The sequence below is a fragment of the Thunnus maccoyii genome, chromosome 2, assembly GCF_910596095.1.
Source record: "Thunnus maccoyii chromosome 2, fThuMac1.1, whole genome shotgun sequence".
NCBI classification, from domain to species: Eukaryota; Metazoa; Chordata; class Actinopteri; order Scombriformes; family Scombridae; genus Thunnus; species Thunnus maccoyii.
The window spans coordinates 12930337-12947458 of NC_056534.1; the positions used below are offsets into that span (position 1 = coordinate 12930337).

At 38.9% G+C, this 17122-nt stretch overlaps 2 protein-coding genes across 6 annotated transcripts in view; both read left to right on the plus strand.

Annotated features, from left to right (window-relative positions):
• Positions 1–768: 768 nt before the first annotated feature.
• Positions 769–6562, plus strand: uchl1 (ubiquitin carboxyl-terminal esterase L1 (ubiquitin thiolesterase)). Its single transcript, XM_042398973.1, has 9 exons — positions 769–907; positions 1001–1012; positions 1467–1595; positions 2430–2571; positions 3221–3306; positions 3905–3952; positions 4082–4151; positions 4240–4298; positions 5485–6562. The coding sequence occupies exons 1-9, from the start codon at positions 875–877 to the stop codon at positions 5566–5568; spliced, it is 663 nt and encodes a 220-aa protein (XP_042254907.1). The 5' UTR covers positions 769–874; the 3' UTR covers positions 5569–6562.
• Positions 6563–11420: 4858 nt separating this feature from the next.
• The window catches only part of LOC121914078 (LIM and calponin homology domains-containing protein 1-like), a 30985-nt gene continuing 25283 nt past the window's right edge, over positions 11421–17122 (plus strand). For 3 of the 5 annotated variants that reach the window (XM_042437088.1, XM_042437107.1, XM_042437118.1), the window contains exon 1: positions 11421–11929. In XM_042437088.1, coding sequence (XP_042293022.1) covers positions 11810–11929 — 120 coding nt within the window. In that variant the 5' untranslated portion in view covers positions 11421–11809. The remainder of the gene's footprint in view (positions 11930–17122) is intronic. The other 2 variants (XM_042437097.1, XM_042437126.1) reach the window with 2 other exon arrangements.

The following is a 17122-nucleotide window of genomic DNA, read 5'->3' on the forward strand; positions in this document are numbered from 1 at the left end:
GGGAAGTCCACAGACATCCTTAAATTACTGGAGGTTACATGCTGCCTGTAGGTCTACACAGGAACCAAATCTGATACAGATAATCCAGGCAGCAGTAACAACAGCAATTAGTATAGAGTAAACAGGAGGACTGTAATTAGCAGCAGCTATAGTTGCCATGGCTCACTTCCAAAACTTAACAGACACACATTAACACAACACATTAACAAATTAGAAAACACAACAACAAAAAGAAAAGCACATTGACATTTTAAAAACAAAAAAAACAAAAAGAAAAACACATTTCACAAAACAAAACAAAACAGAAAACACAAAAACACAGAAATTTTTAAAGAAATAATAATAAAATATTTAAAAAAAAAAAAAAAAATTAAAAAATTATTTCCCTGACTTATTAACATCTGATCTATGAGAAATTTAAAAAAATATATATTTTAATAATCGTTCAACTGGTACCCAAAAGTCCACAAAAGTCCAGTAACCAGAACCATTTTGATAGGGGTGAATAATACGTCACATATTTCTTTCTAGAAAGAACGTGTTCACCAGACTGATGTGTCATTCGGTGGTGTGATTTAACTTAAATCTGCTTTTTAATCAGGATATAATGCGCTTTCTAGGGTGTCACCGAATAGCTAAACGTGTAGAAAATAAAATTTAACGCATAAATCTGTCAAATACTTGTCAGAAAGCCCTTTTAAATCTGGACACCACGGGTTATTTGATCTGAGGCCACCCCCCTGTCTGCCGCTAAGTGGTATGACCGGCAGCATATGAAGTGCGGCCACTCTGGTAACTTCAACTGACAGCTGCAGAAACCGAGAGAGCGCAGACACAAAGTCAACTAACCAAACAGCACGAAAAGACTGTGAAAATGGAGTGGACCGCGATGGAGATCAACCCTGAGGTGGGAATAATAGCTGTGTTATTTTAACTTTTTCTCCTAACGTTTTCACAGACAACAAGCTCACCTGTTATCTTTTTGTTTATGTCGTTTCAGATGCTGAACAAGGTGCGTAACAAACGTTAGACACTGAGTAATGGCGACATATTGTTAACCGTTATTCTCTCTTTAACTGACAGGTAAGTTTTACTGTTGCTATGGTGATGAGATCAGCTAAACGGTTATTGTGACGAACCTTAAAACGCCATCAGGCCACCACGTCGAAACAATAATATGAATACGTGGGTTATAGTGGTATTTTTTTAACTGTTAAGTGTAATAATAGTTGGCTAATTTTTAAAAGCAACATGCTATCACAAACAGGAGAAGCCTTTATCCCATTTTAGTGAGCGGCAGCATCCTTCCTCAGTGTCTGGGCTAAAGGGTGTGGTCTGACCGGACCAGCACAACGCAGCATCTTTGAACACAGGGAGTAATTTATGGATGTCGCCACTATAACCTCAACTGTTTGACATCTATTTAAGCTAGCATGTTTTGTTTATTTACTGACTGTGTGTTTCAGATGATGAATAAGCTAGGCGTGGGTGAAAGCTGGCGCTTCGTGGATGTGCTCGGGCTGGAGGGTGACCAACTCTCCGCCGTCCCGAAACCATGCTGTGCCTTGATGCTGCTCTTCCCTCTGACACAACAGGTAATAATGGGGGTGGTGGTGGTGGTGGTGGAAGGGTGGGGTGATACAGGCTGTCAGGGGTGGGGTGATACTGAGGTGCAGGGAGGGCACGGATGGAGAGGGAGAAAGAGATGTAATGTCGTTTGATGGGTAGAATAAAGTGAGACTGGGATGTTAGAGAGGCACTGAATCAGCAGATGCGAAGCTTCCTTTCCACTGTGAAGTCTAATTATCTTGTCAAACCCAAATATAAATCTTTGAGGCTATGGATTTGCTTGTTTTGTTATCCAGTGAGCCAGACAACATCTCAAGAGTCAACATCTGAGTCAGAATTAGCTGAAATATACAAGGGCTACAAAAATAAGTTTAATGATCAATTATCCTAACAATTAGGTTTTTTTCAATTAAATGATTAATCATTTGGTCTACAAAATTTCAGAAAATGCCCACCACAGTTTCTTAGGTTACAGGTTGATGTTTTCAAATGCTTTGTTTAGCCCACAACAGTTCACAACCCAACTTGATGCAATATACAAAGACATAAAACAGTGACAAGTACCAAATTATCACATCTAAGAAGCTGTTTTTGCCTCATATATTATTTAAACCAGCAACTCATCAAAATTTTGCCAATGAACTTTCTTTCTGTGGACTAAAAAAGCTCTAAAATGAACTATCCTCACTGCCATGTTTGTAACGTTTCCAATTGTGACCATAATCCATGTGCACATTTTCAAGTGGCATAACTGGCTGCACACTGTGTTCTCGTGGGCAGATGACAATGACCATGCTCTGTGTGTGTGTGTGTGTGTGTGTGTGTGCGTGTGACTGTGCGTCTGTCTGTGTGTATGCCAGCATGAGTCTTTCAGAAAACAACAGGCAGACAAGGTGACAGGAGGCTCTGAGGTTTATTTCTTGAAGCAGACAGTGGTCAATTCCTGTGGCACCATCGCCCTGCTGCATGCAGTCGGCAACAACAAAAACAAATTGACATTTGGTAACTAATATTGATATTACAATTAATACTATTTATTTATAAAGTTAGCATTTTATCAATGACTCAGCAGTTTCTTTTCAAAGTGCTGAGATATGTGGCATTCATAATTCAGATTACAACCTGCACACTACCTTTTTTTCATGTATATTTTCAGTTGCTTTGTAATGCACAGAAGACCACCAAACTTGCACCACTCTTTGTTATAGAGTCTAATCCAAGTAGAATCTAAATAAAGAAATAAAAACCCATTGAATTTGTGACGTTGCTGAGATGTCAAGCCCATAGACTGCTCTATACAGTGACAATGGCATTACTCATAATTAAGATTTCTCTCCAGAGTAAAGTTTATGCTCAGATGTATTGTTCACAGGTATGAACCTGAATTTTAACCTCATAAGGGTGCAAGAATTGGCCCACAAATGGGTTGACAAATGGGGCCTCATAAATATTTGCTGAATTGTCTTGGGCAGAGAAATAAGGTCATTTCTTTTAAATGGACAGTACTACTCTTAATTCCCATATTAAAAGTATTCGATGAGGATTGAGGATACATTTATTTGGTGTGGCAGGTTGTGATTTCTGATATTTCAATGTAAATAAATGATGTATTTGTTAGTGACTAAGCTAATTCTGCTCTTGGTCTTTTCAGATAGTAACTCTGCCTTGAAGAAGTTTCTAGATGATACTGCAGGAATGTCTGCTGATGACCGTGCCAAACAACTGGAGAAGAACCAGGTAAGATACACACACACACACACACACACACACAGAGTTGAAGCTGCTTTATGTGTAAAGGATCATTTATGATATCACTGAGGCTCCATTGCCTATAAGTTTCCTCTTTTATGTCTTTTTTTTACTTTTGTTTGTATAAGTTTACTGTCCAATATGAATATAACATATAAATGAAACATTGAATAAAAGTGAGAATTTAGCATACTGTATCCCATCATATCTGATGACCTTGATAATTTTACTTGATAAATTGAATAGTTGAATTAGTAATCCACAAAACATGCTGTGCATTAAAAACTGAAATAAACCAAAACAAAATGAAATTTCTAGAATTTATGTGGCGTTGTATTACCTTCATATTTTGTTTGAGCCACTTGGGGGCTACAGACATCACCGAATCTTTGTCTCTAGAGGGGCTGCTGGACAGTTATTTTAATACGTAATAATTGTTGGATACCATTATCTTTAAAATGTATGCTTTTGTTGTCCTAAATTTATTTCTGATGTGAAGTTTCTCTACCAAAAATGTACATTAGTGTAGAGAGTAGAGTGAGTGTGGCGATATTACTCTGACATGTTCTGCATTTTTCTGTTCCAGGCAATCCAAGAGGCTCATAATGAGGTTGCAGTACAGGGCCAGTGTAGGGTAAGATTGTGTATTTATATGAGATGTAGTGTTAGCAACATTTTGCTTTGAGATGCTTGTCTTTGCCGAAGCATTTTGTATCATAATATTAATTCAAAATATTTATTCCCAATATCCCAATTTACACAGCCGGAAGCAGATAAAGTCAACTTCCACTTTATTGCCTTTGTCAATGTAAATGGACAGCTGTATGAATTCGGTAAGCATATATATATATATCCTCATTATGCACATTCCTGTATGTGTTTTCACATTTTGGATTCCTAACAGTCTCATTTGCTTTTAAGATGGGAGAATGAATGGACCTGTAAAACATGGAGCAACCAAAGATGAGTCCTTTGTAACGGTATGTAGAGCGAACGAGTCAGTTCAGTTCTGGATATATAAAAATATAACCTCTAGCCAACCAATCCCTCTGTGCACATGATCAGTGATGAGTCATGGTATTAAACGGGAATAGGGAGTGGCAGTTCCTGACTGTCTTTGTGCAATCAATAAACTCTGCTGATGCTTCCTCTCAAATATCTCCAATAGATAAGTAGGGAACTGTGAAGATCACTGTTAAACTTCAGAATATAGTTAAAAGCAAATTAAATATCAATGTCTACAATAATTTAAATATAAAGATAGTTGGAATTTAAGTAATACTGTTTGTTGCCAGTAATGTTTCACTTAACACTTGGTGGTGGCCCACAGGCTAGGCCAGTTAAATAATACAATTTTCATATTATTAACATAAAGTTCAAACTCTATTGGAAATGCCAAATGAACAAGGCTGATATGACTGGAAAAATGCTGATTATAGTCAGTTTTCTGTTTTGCAATGCAAGTCATGGAGGGTCACGTCTATTCAACTCCGAGCCTTTTGTCGAACAGCCACTAGAGGGCTCCACGTGCATTAGCAATGAAACTGCAACATTCTGCAGTAAAAGTAGAGATGCTTCCCTAAATTAATCTTTGAGTTAAAGTCCAGGATTCAAAATTCTACCTCAGAGTATGGATGAGCAATATTGAGAAAATGGTATATTATAAAATCAGTTATAATTATTATATTTTTTGACCAACTGCCAGAAGCTATTTACAGAATTTTTTTTATTTTTTTTTACAAAATTTTATGAACAGAGGCATTCGTTTCACTCAGCTTGAACAGTGTAATAAGTTAAGAAGATTTACTTAAAACATGGCATTACAAACCTGGAAAATACAATGTTTTAAGCTATTACAATATTAATATTTTAGTGATGTTACCCAGCCCTACTGGAGAATACAAACACACTAGCAGTGGAATGTACTTGAATATTATATAAGATCAAAATCAGCCTTCTTTGGGACGTTCTGTCCTCTGCAACTTGTAAGCTGAGGTGTCAGTCAAGTGGATTTTTCAAATTTCCATTTTCAAAGTACAATATTTCTAATTGAAGTATAGTGGATAAAAAGTATTATCATTTAAATGATACTTAACATCAAAATCCCATGTAACAGTCGTACCTAAATAAACATATGTACTTGTGTCTCTTTTTATCCATGTCCAGGATGCAGCCAAAGTGTGCCGCGGATTTATGGAAAGAGAGCAAGGCGAAGTGCGTTTCTCTGCCGTGGCTTTTTGTCAGAGCTAGATTGTAAGACACAGAACCAAATTATGAACCAAAATGTCCCGGAGCACTCACATGGCAAACACAACCACGTGTACACATACATCTGCAGACACTATGCACTATAAAGCACACATTGTTTCCACATATTTCACTCTCATCTCGTGAACAAAGCATTCTTTAGCACACGTACACACAAACACAGTGAACATGTTTTCCTCTGCTAACACTTAACTGATACAAGCTTGTCCCTTTGTATGTGACATCATTTAGCAGTGAAAATTGTAAAACATGAGAACTGATCTCACCACTGCTTGTGCGCATGTGTGTATTTGCCTTTTTGCATCTTTTTTTTTTTTTTTTTAATGTAATCACTGGTGCATCTGTGTTGAACTAAGACTGATGCTTAAAATGCCTTTTGTACCAATCAGAGTGGGAAGGAAAAGGCAGAAAACTTGTATGGGGAAACTTTCTGCCTGTTTTCTCTGAATGCCTCCAGTTGCTGTGTGGTTGAGTTTATAAGGTTTTGACATTCCTCAGAACAGCCCAAATGTGTCCGTAGGAATAATTTAACCATTGTTCGGAGCTTGCAAAAAAACCCTTTTGAGTGGTGTCCTCGGGTGTTGTACTGACATTTCCCAGAAAAACTGAGGTTTCCTTTGAGGAGTTTGAATTTGAAGAGCAAAATGATGGCGACAGTGACGGGATTACAATCATCCTTTTGTTTCGAATTTTGTTTGCACTTCTATTTGAAATAAAGTTAACAATCTACAAAATGCTCACACTGTCAATAGCACTGTTAGTGTGGAAGTTCGGAAAACTCTAAATTCCAAACAAGGTAGGGATCATCCGAATAAAGTGCTACTCTCTGTTGGGTTATTATTGTGCCGTGCAGGGTGATAGTACAGTATGTCTAGGCTGTGTACCAATTGTTTACCTTTTTGCAAATACTCTGTTGCTGTAGTTCTATTGGTGATGCAGCTGTTTGGAATTCAATAAAGCAACCCTTACACTTCAATCGCGTCTCCTGGTGTGTTTGTATTTGTTAGTAGACAAATTACAGTGTCTACCTGCCCTGTTTTCTGCATCAGTTATTGTGAGTGATAGTGGATTTATAGTATGTAATGTCAAATGTTCAAAGCCGGATGTTTAATTTTTGAGGCCTGTATATAACCCCTCATAAACCCCAAATGATATTCTCCCCAATATGCTATTATAGTCATGTAACTGCTTCTTAAACTTGTTTAGCCCATAATTAAATATGAGGTTATGGGTTTGAACCACAGTAATCTGTCTTTCCTTGACTCCTCCGGTCAGCAGTATCTTATCATTTTAACCTACACCTACTCATACTTTGTCATATGAAGTGCTTTGGAGCTCACTCTGACTGTTCCTGACTGCAATTTAGCTGTAAAAGGCGGAAACACAAGGACGACAAAAAAGTTGACAGCAGATAACCTGGTCGCTCTACTCATCACTGTGGGACAATAAGATCTCTCTCTGTTGCAAAACAGATAAAGAGATTATATATAAAGATATAAAGAGATTTATAAGAGAGGGAGTGTGACAAAGTAGTCTATGAAGCATATTTTTGACAACATTATTCTGAAACTGGGTTATGTCACTCATTGAAATGCACAGATATTTTCAGAGTTAGGGAGGAACACTAAAACCCAAAGAGAGGCCAATACCCATGTGGTAGCAAAGCAGCCTGGGCAGACACATGTACGGAAGATTTATAATGCCTTTATGGAAAACAGGCTGTCTCTCATGGCTGCCATCAGCTCTTGACAGCAATGACAAACTCCGCCCACAGTCGAGCCCCCAAATTGTGATTGGATAGTTGATTGTTTTATCATTTTGGCACTGACAATAACACTCCATCTTGAAATGAAAACTAATGAAAACCTCCTCCTACTACCTCCTCCTAATAAAAATCACCTCCTAATGAAAACTAATTACAGTGCTTTGTATTTAGTATCAGTTAGGTCTACGGTGCCCTCTGTTGGACAACACTGGAACGCAATACATATCGTCATTTTGTTTTCTGTGTTGTGATTTGATTTTATGGAAAATTCATATAGCAATTAAAGTTCAGTAAAGACAAAAAGATAAATAATAGTCCTTTTAACATACAGTATGTTTTTCATTTATTTATGACACAGAAATATTATGATAAGGAAAAATGTCGTTATTTTAAATCTTCCATATATACCCTTACATTCAGGCGATTGGGCAAAGTAACATGAACAGAAAATTAAAGTCTTGACCTGCCATTCGAAAAGGTCACTTTTGCATTCAACACTAAAAGGTCAGGAGTGATCATCACCCAATCATGTGTGCAACTGTTATCATCCTCACTGACTGCTTTCAATGCTGAGTCAGTGTCAAAAATGCAGTCGAGGCTGAAATTTGTGTAATAGGATATGGATTTTGTGCTGTGCAACGTGTACTTCATGTCACTATCATGTAGGTCTGTGTTTTGGAGGGGATTTGGGGATTTCAGCAACCTGACAATCACTTGGTGGATATTTTATAGGCTATATGCCTGTGAATGCTGACAGCTGAAATACCTTGCAAAGCATTGCTGCAAATACAAAACACTTGTTCAGCATCCCCATCTGTGCAACTTTGCAGAATATGGTTACCATCTTATACTACATTTAGGGATATGGCAGGTAATAAGTGGTATGGTGGTGTTTTACTCATTATCACAGGGTGGGATTATTGGTGCCATGATTCAGTATGTCATGCAGATTCTCATGAAGAACTTGTGTACCAAGTTTAATTTTATATAAGACATAATTGCAGAAATATCATGTTATAATGTTACTTTACTGTGGGTAGAATTATATCAAATGTTACACACTTGTGCAGTGCAGGTTTATATACAACATTCCCAAATTTGGTTGCAATCCAATTAAGCATTGAAGAGTTCAAAAAAAACTTCAAAAGTTTGGCAACCAATTACAGACAAACAGTGAGTGTAAGTTTTTTCTGGGGTCATCTAAATATGGTATTTACTAAGTTTGGTGAAGATTAGATTAAATATTTGCCAACAGAAGCAAAAAAATTGCAGAAAATATTTCCAGGCGCAAATGGGCGCAAGTTATGTAAGACGCCTAATAAGTGACCACATGGTGGCGCTATTGGTCCCATGTGTTAATATGTTAAGCATTTTCTCATGGGGCACCTGTACATGTAGTATGAATACTTAAGCACTTTTAGTTTTTGAGATACCACCTTGCAAACATTCCTCCCATAGACTTTCTGTCATGGACTCTGTTTTTGGACTTTTTGTGTTTTGGGATTTCTGGGCTTTTTGTGTTTTGGGGTTTTGGCTTTGTTTGTTGCAGATGAGAGATTGTATTGTTGCTTGGGTATTTGAGTTGTATTCATGTTTATTCTGTGGCGGTTCTATGTAGGTCAGTTTATTATGAAGAGTTTTGGGTTTTTTGCTGTGTTCACTCCTGTGTTCCTGTGCTTCCTTTGCCCATCTACCCACCTGCATCGAGCATCGTTAGCCCTGCCCTGCTCTGTGTTTCCCCACACCTGCCCCATATCATAAATAAACCTTTGAAAAACATTTGGGCCGTATATTTTGAGAAGCATGCACTTCTAGGGCGTTGTTGTTGTATCCAGGTAGGAGGGTATCCTGGACCAGCTGCAGTGAACTGCTACCTTCCAGGACCCCCCCCCCCTTCCACCCCTCAAGCACTGGTGCTCATGGGTGCAACTGTGAGTGTCGGTCAGGCACCTGGGACCAGCCACAGCTAGCTGCTGCCTTCCCAGCACCCAGGCCAACGTTCCCATACTTCCCCATAAGAAAAGCAGGACCAGCCGCAGTGAACTTCTGCCTCTGACTTTTGCCTGAAGTATTCAGGTGAAATAAACCTTTAAAACTATAAAAAGATAGACAGAAAGTAGCATTTAGGTGGAATAAACCTTTAAACCTGTAATTAGTTAGACAGAAAGCAGTATTTGAGTGGAATAAACCTTTAAACCTATAGTTAGTTAGACAGAATGGAGTATTTAGGTGGAATAAACCTTTAAACCTATAATTAGTTAGACAGAAAGCAGTGTTTGAGTGGAATAAACCTTTTAAACTATAAAAACTTGCCAAAGGGAATGTAGATGAAAATGAGCTATAAGCTAAATCTGGTACAGTACATCAAATGGTAACATTTATGTTTAACTCTGTACATGGTCCCAATAAATAAATAAGATCAAAAAGTTAGACAGAGAGTAGTATTTGGGTGGAATAAACCTTTAAAACAGATCTAAAAATTGCTTGACAGCACAGCACACACGTTGCTATGGTGACAGTACACCCCTGTGAGTGAGTGAAGACGGGTGTGACAAGCTGTTTCTAAGCTAAAGTCAGGCATGAACAACTTCTTATAACTCAAAAACTAAAAGTCACATTGAAAAAATTTCTTCAGTTTGAGTGACCCAAGACTTCAGTGGTGATACTCTTGTAGGATATGTCTGTATGATCTAAGATAAAAGAGCTGTGATCATTTACTTATCATTTTACTTATACCCATCATCTCTGTTTTTGAGGAAGATTTATACCTCAGATAATATTGGACATACACTTTTGGGCAATTTATTCAAAAACCGTGAGCTCTATTTTAATGGAAGTAACATTGGATGAGACAGGATAAGTTTGTCTATACTTTTGTATAAATTGTGCTTGTAGAGTGTAAGAGGTGGAAGTAAGATTATAATGTGTTGAAGATTTTTGATAAAAATGTGAAGGCCTGAACATTCAGTGTGTGATGTTGTGAGTGACATCACTCACTCTGGGTCTGAACATTACGCGCTATACACACTAATGAAAATTTCATGAAACTTGAACTGTGACTGTGTAAACACCGTAAAAGATATCAAAAAGCTGAATACAAGTTTAATAGCTGAAAGTCTTGTGACCCGTTTGAAGCTGAAATTAAGTCTCTAGCTGGAAGTATGTGGAAGTAGTTGTATTGCAAAGTGGAGTGGGTTGAAGAGGATTTGAACATTCTGTCCCTTAATTCAATGGCAGAAATTTTTTGATAAAAGCTTAACATTTTAAGAAGTATAAAAGGTAGAAAAAAGCTGAATGCAAGCCTAAATGTCCTTAAAGAGCTAAGCATTTTGATAGTATAAAAAATGCATCAGCTTGCATTTATGTTCCAATCAGGCACAGAGCACACTCTAGATGGCAAACAGCCCTCCTGTTGTTTGGATGCTACACCTCTCCAGGTTGTTTGTGTAGGAGTTTATTTCTGGTAATTTTATTAAACACAACATTATTTAGAAATATGCACCACATAAGCACAATATGACACCTTTGTGTCAACATTGGGCCTCTGGATTAGGTAGAAATGCAGTTTATATTTTGCAATAATGGTAGAATATATTTCCAAACAAATTTGCAGTTGATGGAGTTACCACAAACCATAAACCTGGGGACCTTTGGGGCCCCTGAGGGTCTAATCCAGTTTGTGGCAAAGGCTTTGAAACAGCATTTAGATCTTAATGTTAGGAAATAAATTTTAAAGACAACTGAAAAGTTAAGAAGCTTAATTATAAGTTACAACAAGATTTTGAGGTATCGTTGTCCCATTTGCGTGTTAAATGAATGTATACACAGGCTAAAACTATCTCCCATGGACTCAAAAATGAGCTGTTCCCTTTCTAATTTTTGACATTTGCTTGATTATTTTGCTCTCCATCTTAAATCCAGTAGACTTTCTATGGCTCAGGTGCATGAAGCAAATCTCCTCAAACAGCCACTTCCAGCTGACGCATGAGAAATAACGGGACATCTTTTGCAATCCCCCTCATCTCTCTCTCTCGCTCTCTCTCTCTCCTCTATCTTCTCCTATCTCTCTCGACCTCCCCCGCACAGATTCCTGCCTGCGCGTTCACGTCTCCTAAAATGCGCGGCAGCAGCAACAGCAGCGGTGGTGGCTGAGGGACAGGACGGCGTCAGTCTTGCTCAGTTCGGCGTGGAAGAAATCGTTATTTTTAGCACCTGGTTCGTGTTGCAGCGCCGGGGTCGCCAGAGGCTCTTTCTCCATCTCAGTTTGAGGACTACGCAACGCACCCGCGCGCGGAGCAACGGTAGAGAGCGAGGAGGAGGATAACGGATTGACAGAGCGGGGAGGGGAGCACCACCACCACCACCGCACGTCTGACGGACGGGAGCTTTATCACATATCACGTATCATCACCGCCCGACAGACTCCCCCGGTCCTCGTTTTAAACGGCCTGCCCGGAGATGGCTAGCCAGGCAGCAGGTCGAGATGTCCCAAAAGCCCCGCGGGACGAGCCTGAGTCGTCGGAGCCTCAGCCGAACCATCCCGAACCGGCCTGTCAGGAGGCACAGAAATGGATAGAGGTAAGAGAAGTGACCGTTTCAGAGAGGCGGCGGGGGGGCCTGCTGCTATAGCATAATGGGGACAGAAACGGGCCATACTGTCATATACTGTGACCGGGGATATAAATACATAAGCTCACAGCACCGGTGCATCGTCACCTGTTCGAGGGAGGGGGACGATGCAGCAGTGTCGGGTTACTGTGTGTCGGGACAACGGCTCCGCTACATGCGTGGAGTTAAAAGTTTTCACACATGTGTGCCTGGTAAAGAAATTTAACACACGTACGTGTACTGTTGAGACTTTTTTACACCGACTAAGCAACGAAATAAACGACAAACATGACGTTAACCCCTCAAGATATCCGTTAATTTTCCGTTTGTTTAGTGTTTTCTTCACTGCGGGAGGAGGAACGCCCCCCTTTTTCATCGGGCGCGAGGGGATTCCGGTTGCCATGGTTATGAAACCGGGCCAACGTTCACGCACGAGATGCTATACTGTACCAACAGTTGATAGCATCGGATGAGATTATCATTTGCGGTTTGCTTCATCGCTCCCACCATCATCTGGTCGGCTATAAACGCCTCTCTCTATAAGCCTGAGTGGTGAATCATGATTTGCCCCTTGGAGCTGCGTTATGACCTATTTTTATTATCATTTCATCACAGTGCTGTCCCTGCTTTAGCCTAGCTACCTGACAACTACAGTCTCACACAGGGGACATTTACAAGGTCGTAGTTACAACGAAATTAATTTTTATATTAAAAGAAAACAAAACTGGCTTTAGCTTCACACCTTGGCTGTGTTTTCCCAAGTGTTTCACACAATCTGTGCTGCTTGTTTTACACGCAAGCCAGTTTACTACAGGCTGTGAAAGAGGAAAAGTTGGATAGATATATTTAACAATATTAAAGGTAAAATAGACTGCATACACCAGGTCCTGACATAGTCTACAATTAAAATGGTTGTGGATTAAAAAAAATCAGTAACAATTATTTCCACTGTGGTCTTTTTTTTTATTTATAGATATGACAGATCTTTAAGTCAGACAAGACAGGTTAAAACATGCAAAACTGAACAAAAAAACCTGTAAATCAGACAACCTTACAACATTAACAACCATCTCTTTACCAAGAAGTTGGATGTAAATACCAATATGGCTAAAATCCAACCAGAAATTAAACTTACTTTTTAACATACTGGTTCCAAACTTGGCAGTCACTAAATGATAAACAGGACGGGAAAGTAAAATGGCAGTAAAAGCAGGCCTCTAAAAGTTCACTAAAATCACTTTTTCGTTGAACTGGTACCAACGAGTAGACGTATGCATCCACTGGCTCGTTAGTAGAGATTGCTTTGTTGTGGTCAAAAGCCAACCACTGACTGGTCTCAATCAAATATCAGTCCCTTTCTCAAATACATTCTTTTATCTATCTATGCATCCATGGATCGCCTGGGGCTTCATCTTTCCACCACAATTACTTTTAGAATTTCAAAGGCCACCAGAGTAGATCATTTGTCTCTGATCCACCCATTTCAGAGCTGTCAGTAACCCACATACAGTGCAGGAAAATCAGCATTCGTAAAAAATCACTTCCTGTGAAGAGTAATGACCCATTCAGGCTAATTTTAAGGGATTCATTTGCATAGATGATTTTATTCCAAAGTGACAGTCAGAGCCTTAAAGCTGGAGTGCTGGAATTTTCTGTCCCCCTTCTGGCAGTGAGAGTAATTACAAAAACACTGTCGACACTTACTTACGATATACGATACGATACTTTTGCGGCTAGCAGAGAGCTAACCGGAAGTTAGCCGGCTCAGCTGGTGGAAATCGCCAGTGTCTCTAGTCTTTTGTAGTTTTCACAGAATTACATACATTTTCTCCCAGTAGATGGAATAATATTCACAAGAAATATAAAAGTAAATAAGAGATTAACAACATTACCAGCATCGTAACTTATTTATGGGCCAACAGGTTGACTCTAGTTGACTTTCTAGTACAACACTCATTTCTAAACCAATCTACAGCTGACATCAAAACATTCCTTTTTAAACTGAAGTTAATCCTGCCCTTAAAAAGCAATTGTAATCTACTTAACTCAACAAAAATGGCATCAACACTTTCTATACATGGCTCTCGATGAATGCTTGATGCTAAGCACACATTTTGGTCGGCACTCCAAAAATATTGATATTCATGGCCTATTGATAGTGTCCACGTAACATCAGGGGTTGAACACTGACATTTTCGTCTGGGTTAATGCTGGCTTCTACTTGGTAATCTCTCCTGCACTGTGGTGTCTTTGCACCGTGTTCCTCTTGCTTTGTCGTCTTCCTGCCTCCTAATTCTCCCGTTATTTTCAGACTGGTCAGGCTGACTCTATTTCTAGTGCAGTATTTATACACTCTCACAGGTGGGGATGATTCAGGGCTAAACACCCTTCCCTTCGCTCCATGCTGCATTTTCAGTCTGTGTGTGTGGCTGCCATGTCTGTAAGAGTATGCAAAGTGTATGCACACACACACACACACACACACACACACACACACACACACACATGCCGATCGGCTATGCATGACACTGCTCACACACTCCTTGAACACACCCAGGTTGAGTGACACTGGTCGCTATGGGAACATAACATGGGCAGGATCTCAGGTGTCACTGTTTCCGGGTGGTCAGTAGAGTAGTAGGCTATGTATCGCCACATGACCCGAACAGGAAATTAGACTGGCACAGACAAGACCTTTTTATTTGTTTATAGAAGAGACAAGACTCTGACTAGACTAGACTGTCTCAATGCTGATACACACAGTCGAAGGTGCTTTAAACCTGTTGGAGCTTAGAGACGCACAAAGTTAACTTTAGTGACAGCAGTTAACCTCTGCTGTCACCGACAGACAGTACATAGCAAGAGTTAAAGTCTGACGTACAGGGAATAAAGTAAAGAATGTGTGTGACCGAGCACGTGTGTGTGTGTGTATGTATGTATGTGTGTGTGTGCGTGCCAGATGTCACAGCTGTCCGAGGCAGATTAACTCCAATGGTCTCAGACAGCCAGCTGTGTCTGCACGAGAGAGAGTGTGAGAGTAGAGATTTGTGGATTTAACATGCGTTCAACGCTGTATGAAAGAATGTGAAATAATGATGATACACACATGCTGTTGCTGACAAAGATGTCTTTCATGCCAAGTTTTGGTAAAGCTAGGATAGTTTCCCAGAGACAAAGCTAAACATGGTGTGTGATCATTTTTGTGAAGTATTAGATGGCAGCGCACAAACTATCAACGTATCATGATATGACTGATTGCCTTTGATTAGCATTGTGCAAAATTTTCAAGTAGTATAAGTTTGTGCTGTTTCAACACTCAGCTGAGAAACAGCATGTGAAAAAAACAGTTCATAAAACAGTTTTAGGATGCAAAATACACTGAAATATACATGCAATCAGACTTATAGTTAGTATACGTAAAATGTGGTAAAATAATTGAAGTAATTAAGAAAAGTTCCTGAACCTTAAGTTCAAAATATCACTACATCATTGCTCAAATACTACAGCTGGTATACTCATGTACTATTACTACATGTTTATGTACAGTATAAAGTGACAGGTGCATTTTATATATTTAAATCAAAGTAAAAATACCAAAATATCATGCAATCATTACGCTATTATAGTGCCTAATGATATATTAAATTAGATTTTTTTGTGTACTGGCAATTCATTTGAAATACATTTGCAAAATATATAGTACAATTACTGTACAGGAATTACACAAAGGAATTGCTTTTATTCGTCATACTGAACAAATATCAGTTGTCATCTGATGGGGAGACTGGTGCTGTCTGGTGTCGACTCACTCTGGTTAATTACTCTGATCCAGATTAAACTCATCCTCAAATCTACAATGCATCTGGATTATGACTTTATTTCTCTGTCTTTCCATCTTCCTCTTTCTGTTTTTTTCCTCCGTGTTGTCCTCTCTTACACTTTGTGTGCCACATGGTCGTCAGTATGCAAAGAGCTAACGCTTATGCAACACCACGTATTAAAACAGAAACCTCTCTCAGTGGTCTTTTCATCACATCTCCATCTCATATTGCAATATCCTGCAGTTAATTTCAGGACTGGCTTTATTGGAAGCACACAGATAGTTCAGCATGATTCAGCGTAGCCCCAGTTTGTGTGTATCTTTGAAAAACCCAGGAGGAAGGCTCGTACCAATACTTGCTGCTATTCTGAAGATATTTCCAGAATCTTCAAAGACCCTAAAACTGAAACCATTTGGATGAAAAAACTATTTATGCCACTGCAGAACAATAAAAGACTCCTAATCCAAACAAAAATGGAAGCCAGAAATGATATTATTTGCAAGCGAAAAGATATTACTAATTTCCAGAAATTGGAGCAAAAATGTGTTTTTAATTGTTCTCTGGGGGAAAAAATGTTTTTTATCAAAACTTTGTTTATCGAGTTCCCCCCCCAAAAAACAGATAAATAGCATATTGAGCTTCCATTCAGATTTTACATAACTATAAAACAGAACAACTAGAAGAGAAGAGATAAAAACAAAAAACAGAACATAAATTTGGTCACCTATGAGAAATGAAAAGTCGTGTACTTACATGGCAAATATAAAAGTAAATATCTTTATGTGTATACACATATATTCACACATATGTAGTGGAGTACACAACGATAACAGAGAAGAATATTTTTTAATCCACGTAATTAGAGGAGTCTTTTACGATTCTTTAAGTAACAATCTCGAAGATCTCCGTTTCGTACTTTTCAGTGATACAAACAGTGTCGCCTGTGTAACGTCAGTCATTTGGCAGTTGAAGAGCGAGTCTGTTGCTCCGCCTACCCTCTCTGTCGGACCAATTACTGCTAGGTGATGGAAAACGTGTCACTAAATATACACCGTTTGTGATTTTTCCTGAGAATGTCGCCACCAACAGCCAGTTCGTTAAAACTACAAATGCAAGAGCTTTCATCAGTGGACCATAGGCTCAATCCCCGTTGTGTTACCTCACTGGGTGATAGATAGTGACTTAACAGACATTGTGGACATTTACTTTAAATTTCCTTCAAGGGTTTTTTCAAGAGAAACAGATGCTTGCTGTAGCTCTGTGATTCAAGTGTAACAGTAATACATGAGAGACACAAACTGGGACTCCATTCAGCCCAGTAAACTGTCACATGCTAAACATA

What these genes read in the sequence shown, in the direction of transcription:
- uchl1 (XM_042398973.1), top strand. Translation starts at nt 875, where the DNA reads ATGGAGTGGACCGCGATGGAGATCAACCCTGAG. An exon ending in AACAACTGGAGAAGAACCAG is followed by an intron (nt 3,307 to 3,904) that starts GTAAGATACACA and finishes TTTCTGTTCCAG; the next exon opens with GCAATCCAAGAGGCTCATAA. An exon ending in TGGACAGCTGTATGAATTCG is followed by an intron (nt 4,152 to 4,239) that starts GTAAGCATATAT and finishes TTTGCTTTTAAG; the next exon opens with ATGGGAGAATGAATGGACCT.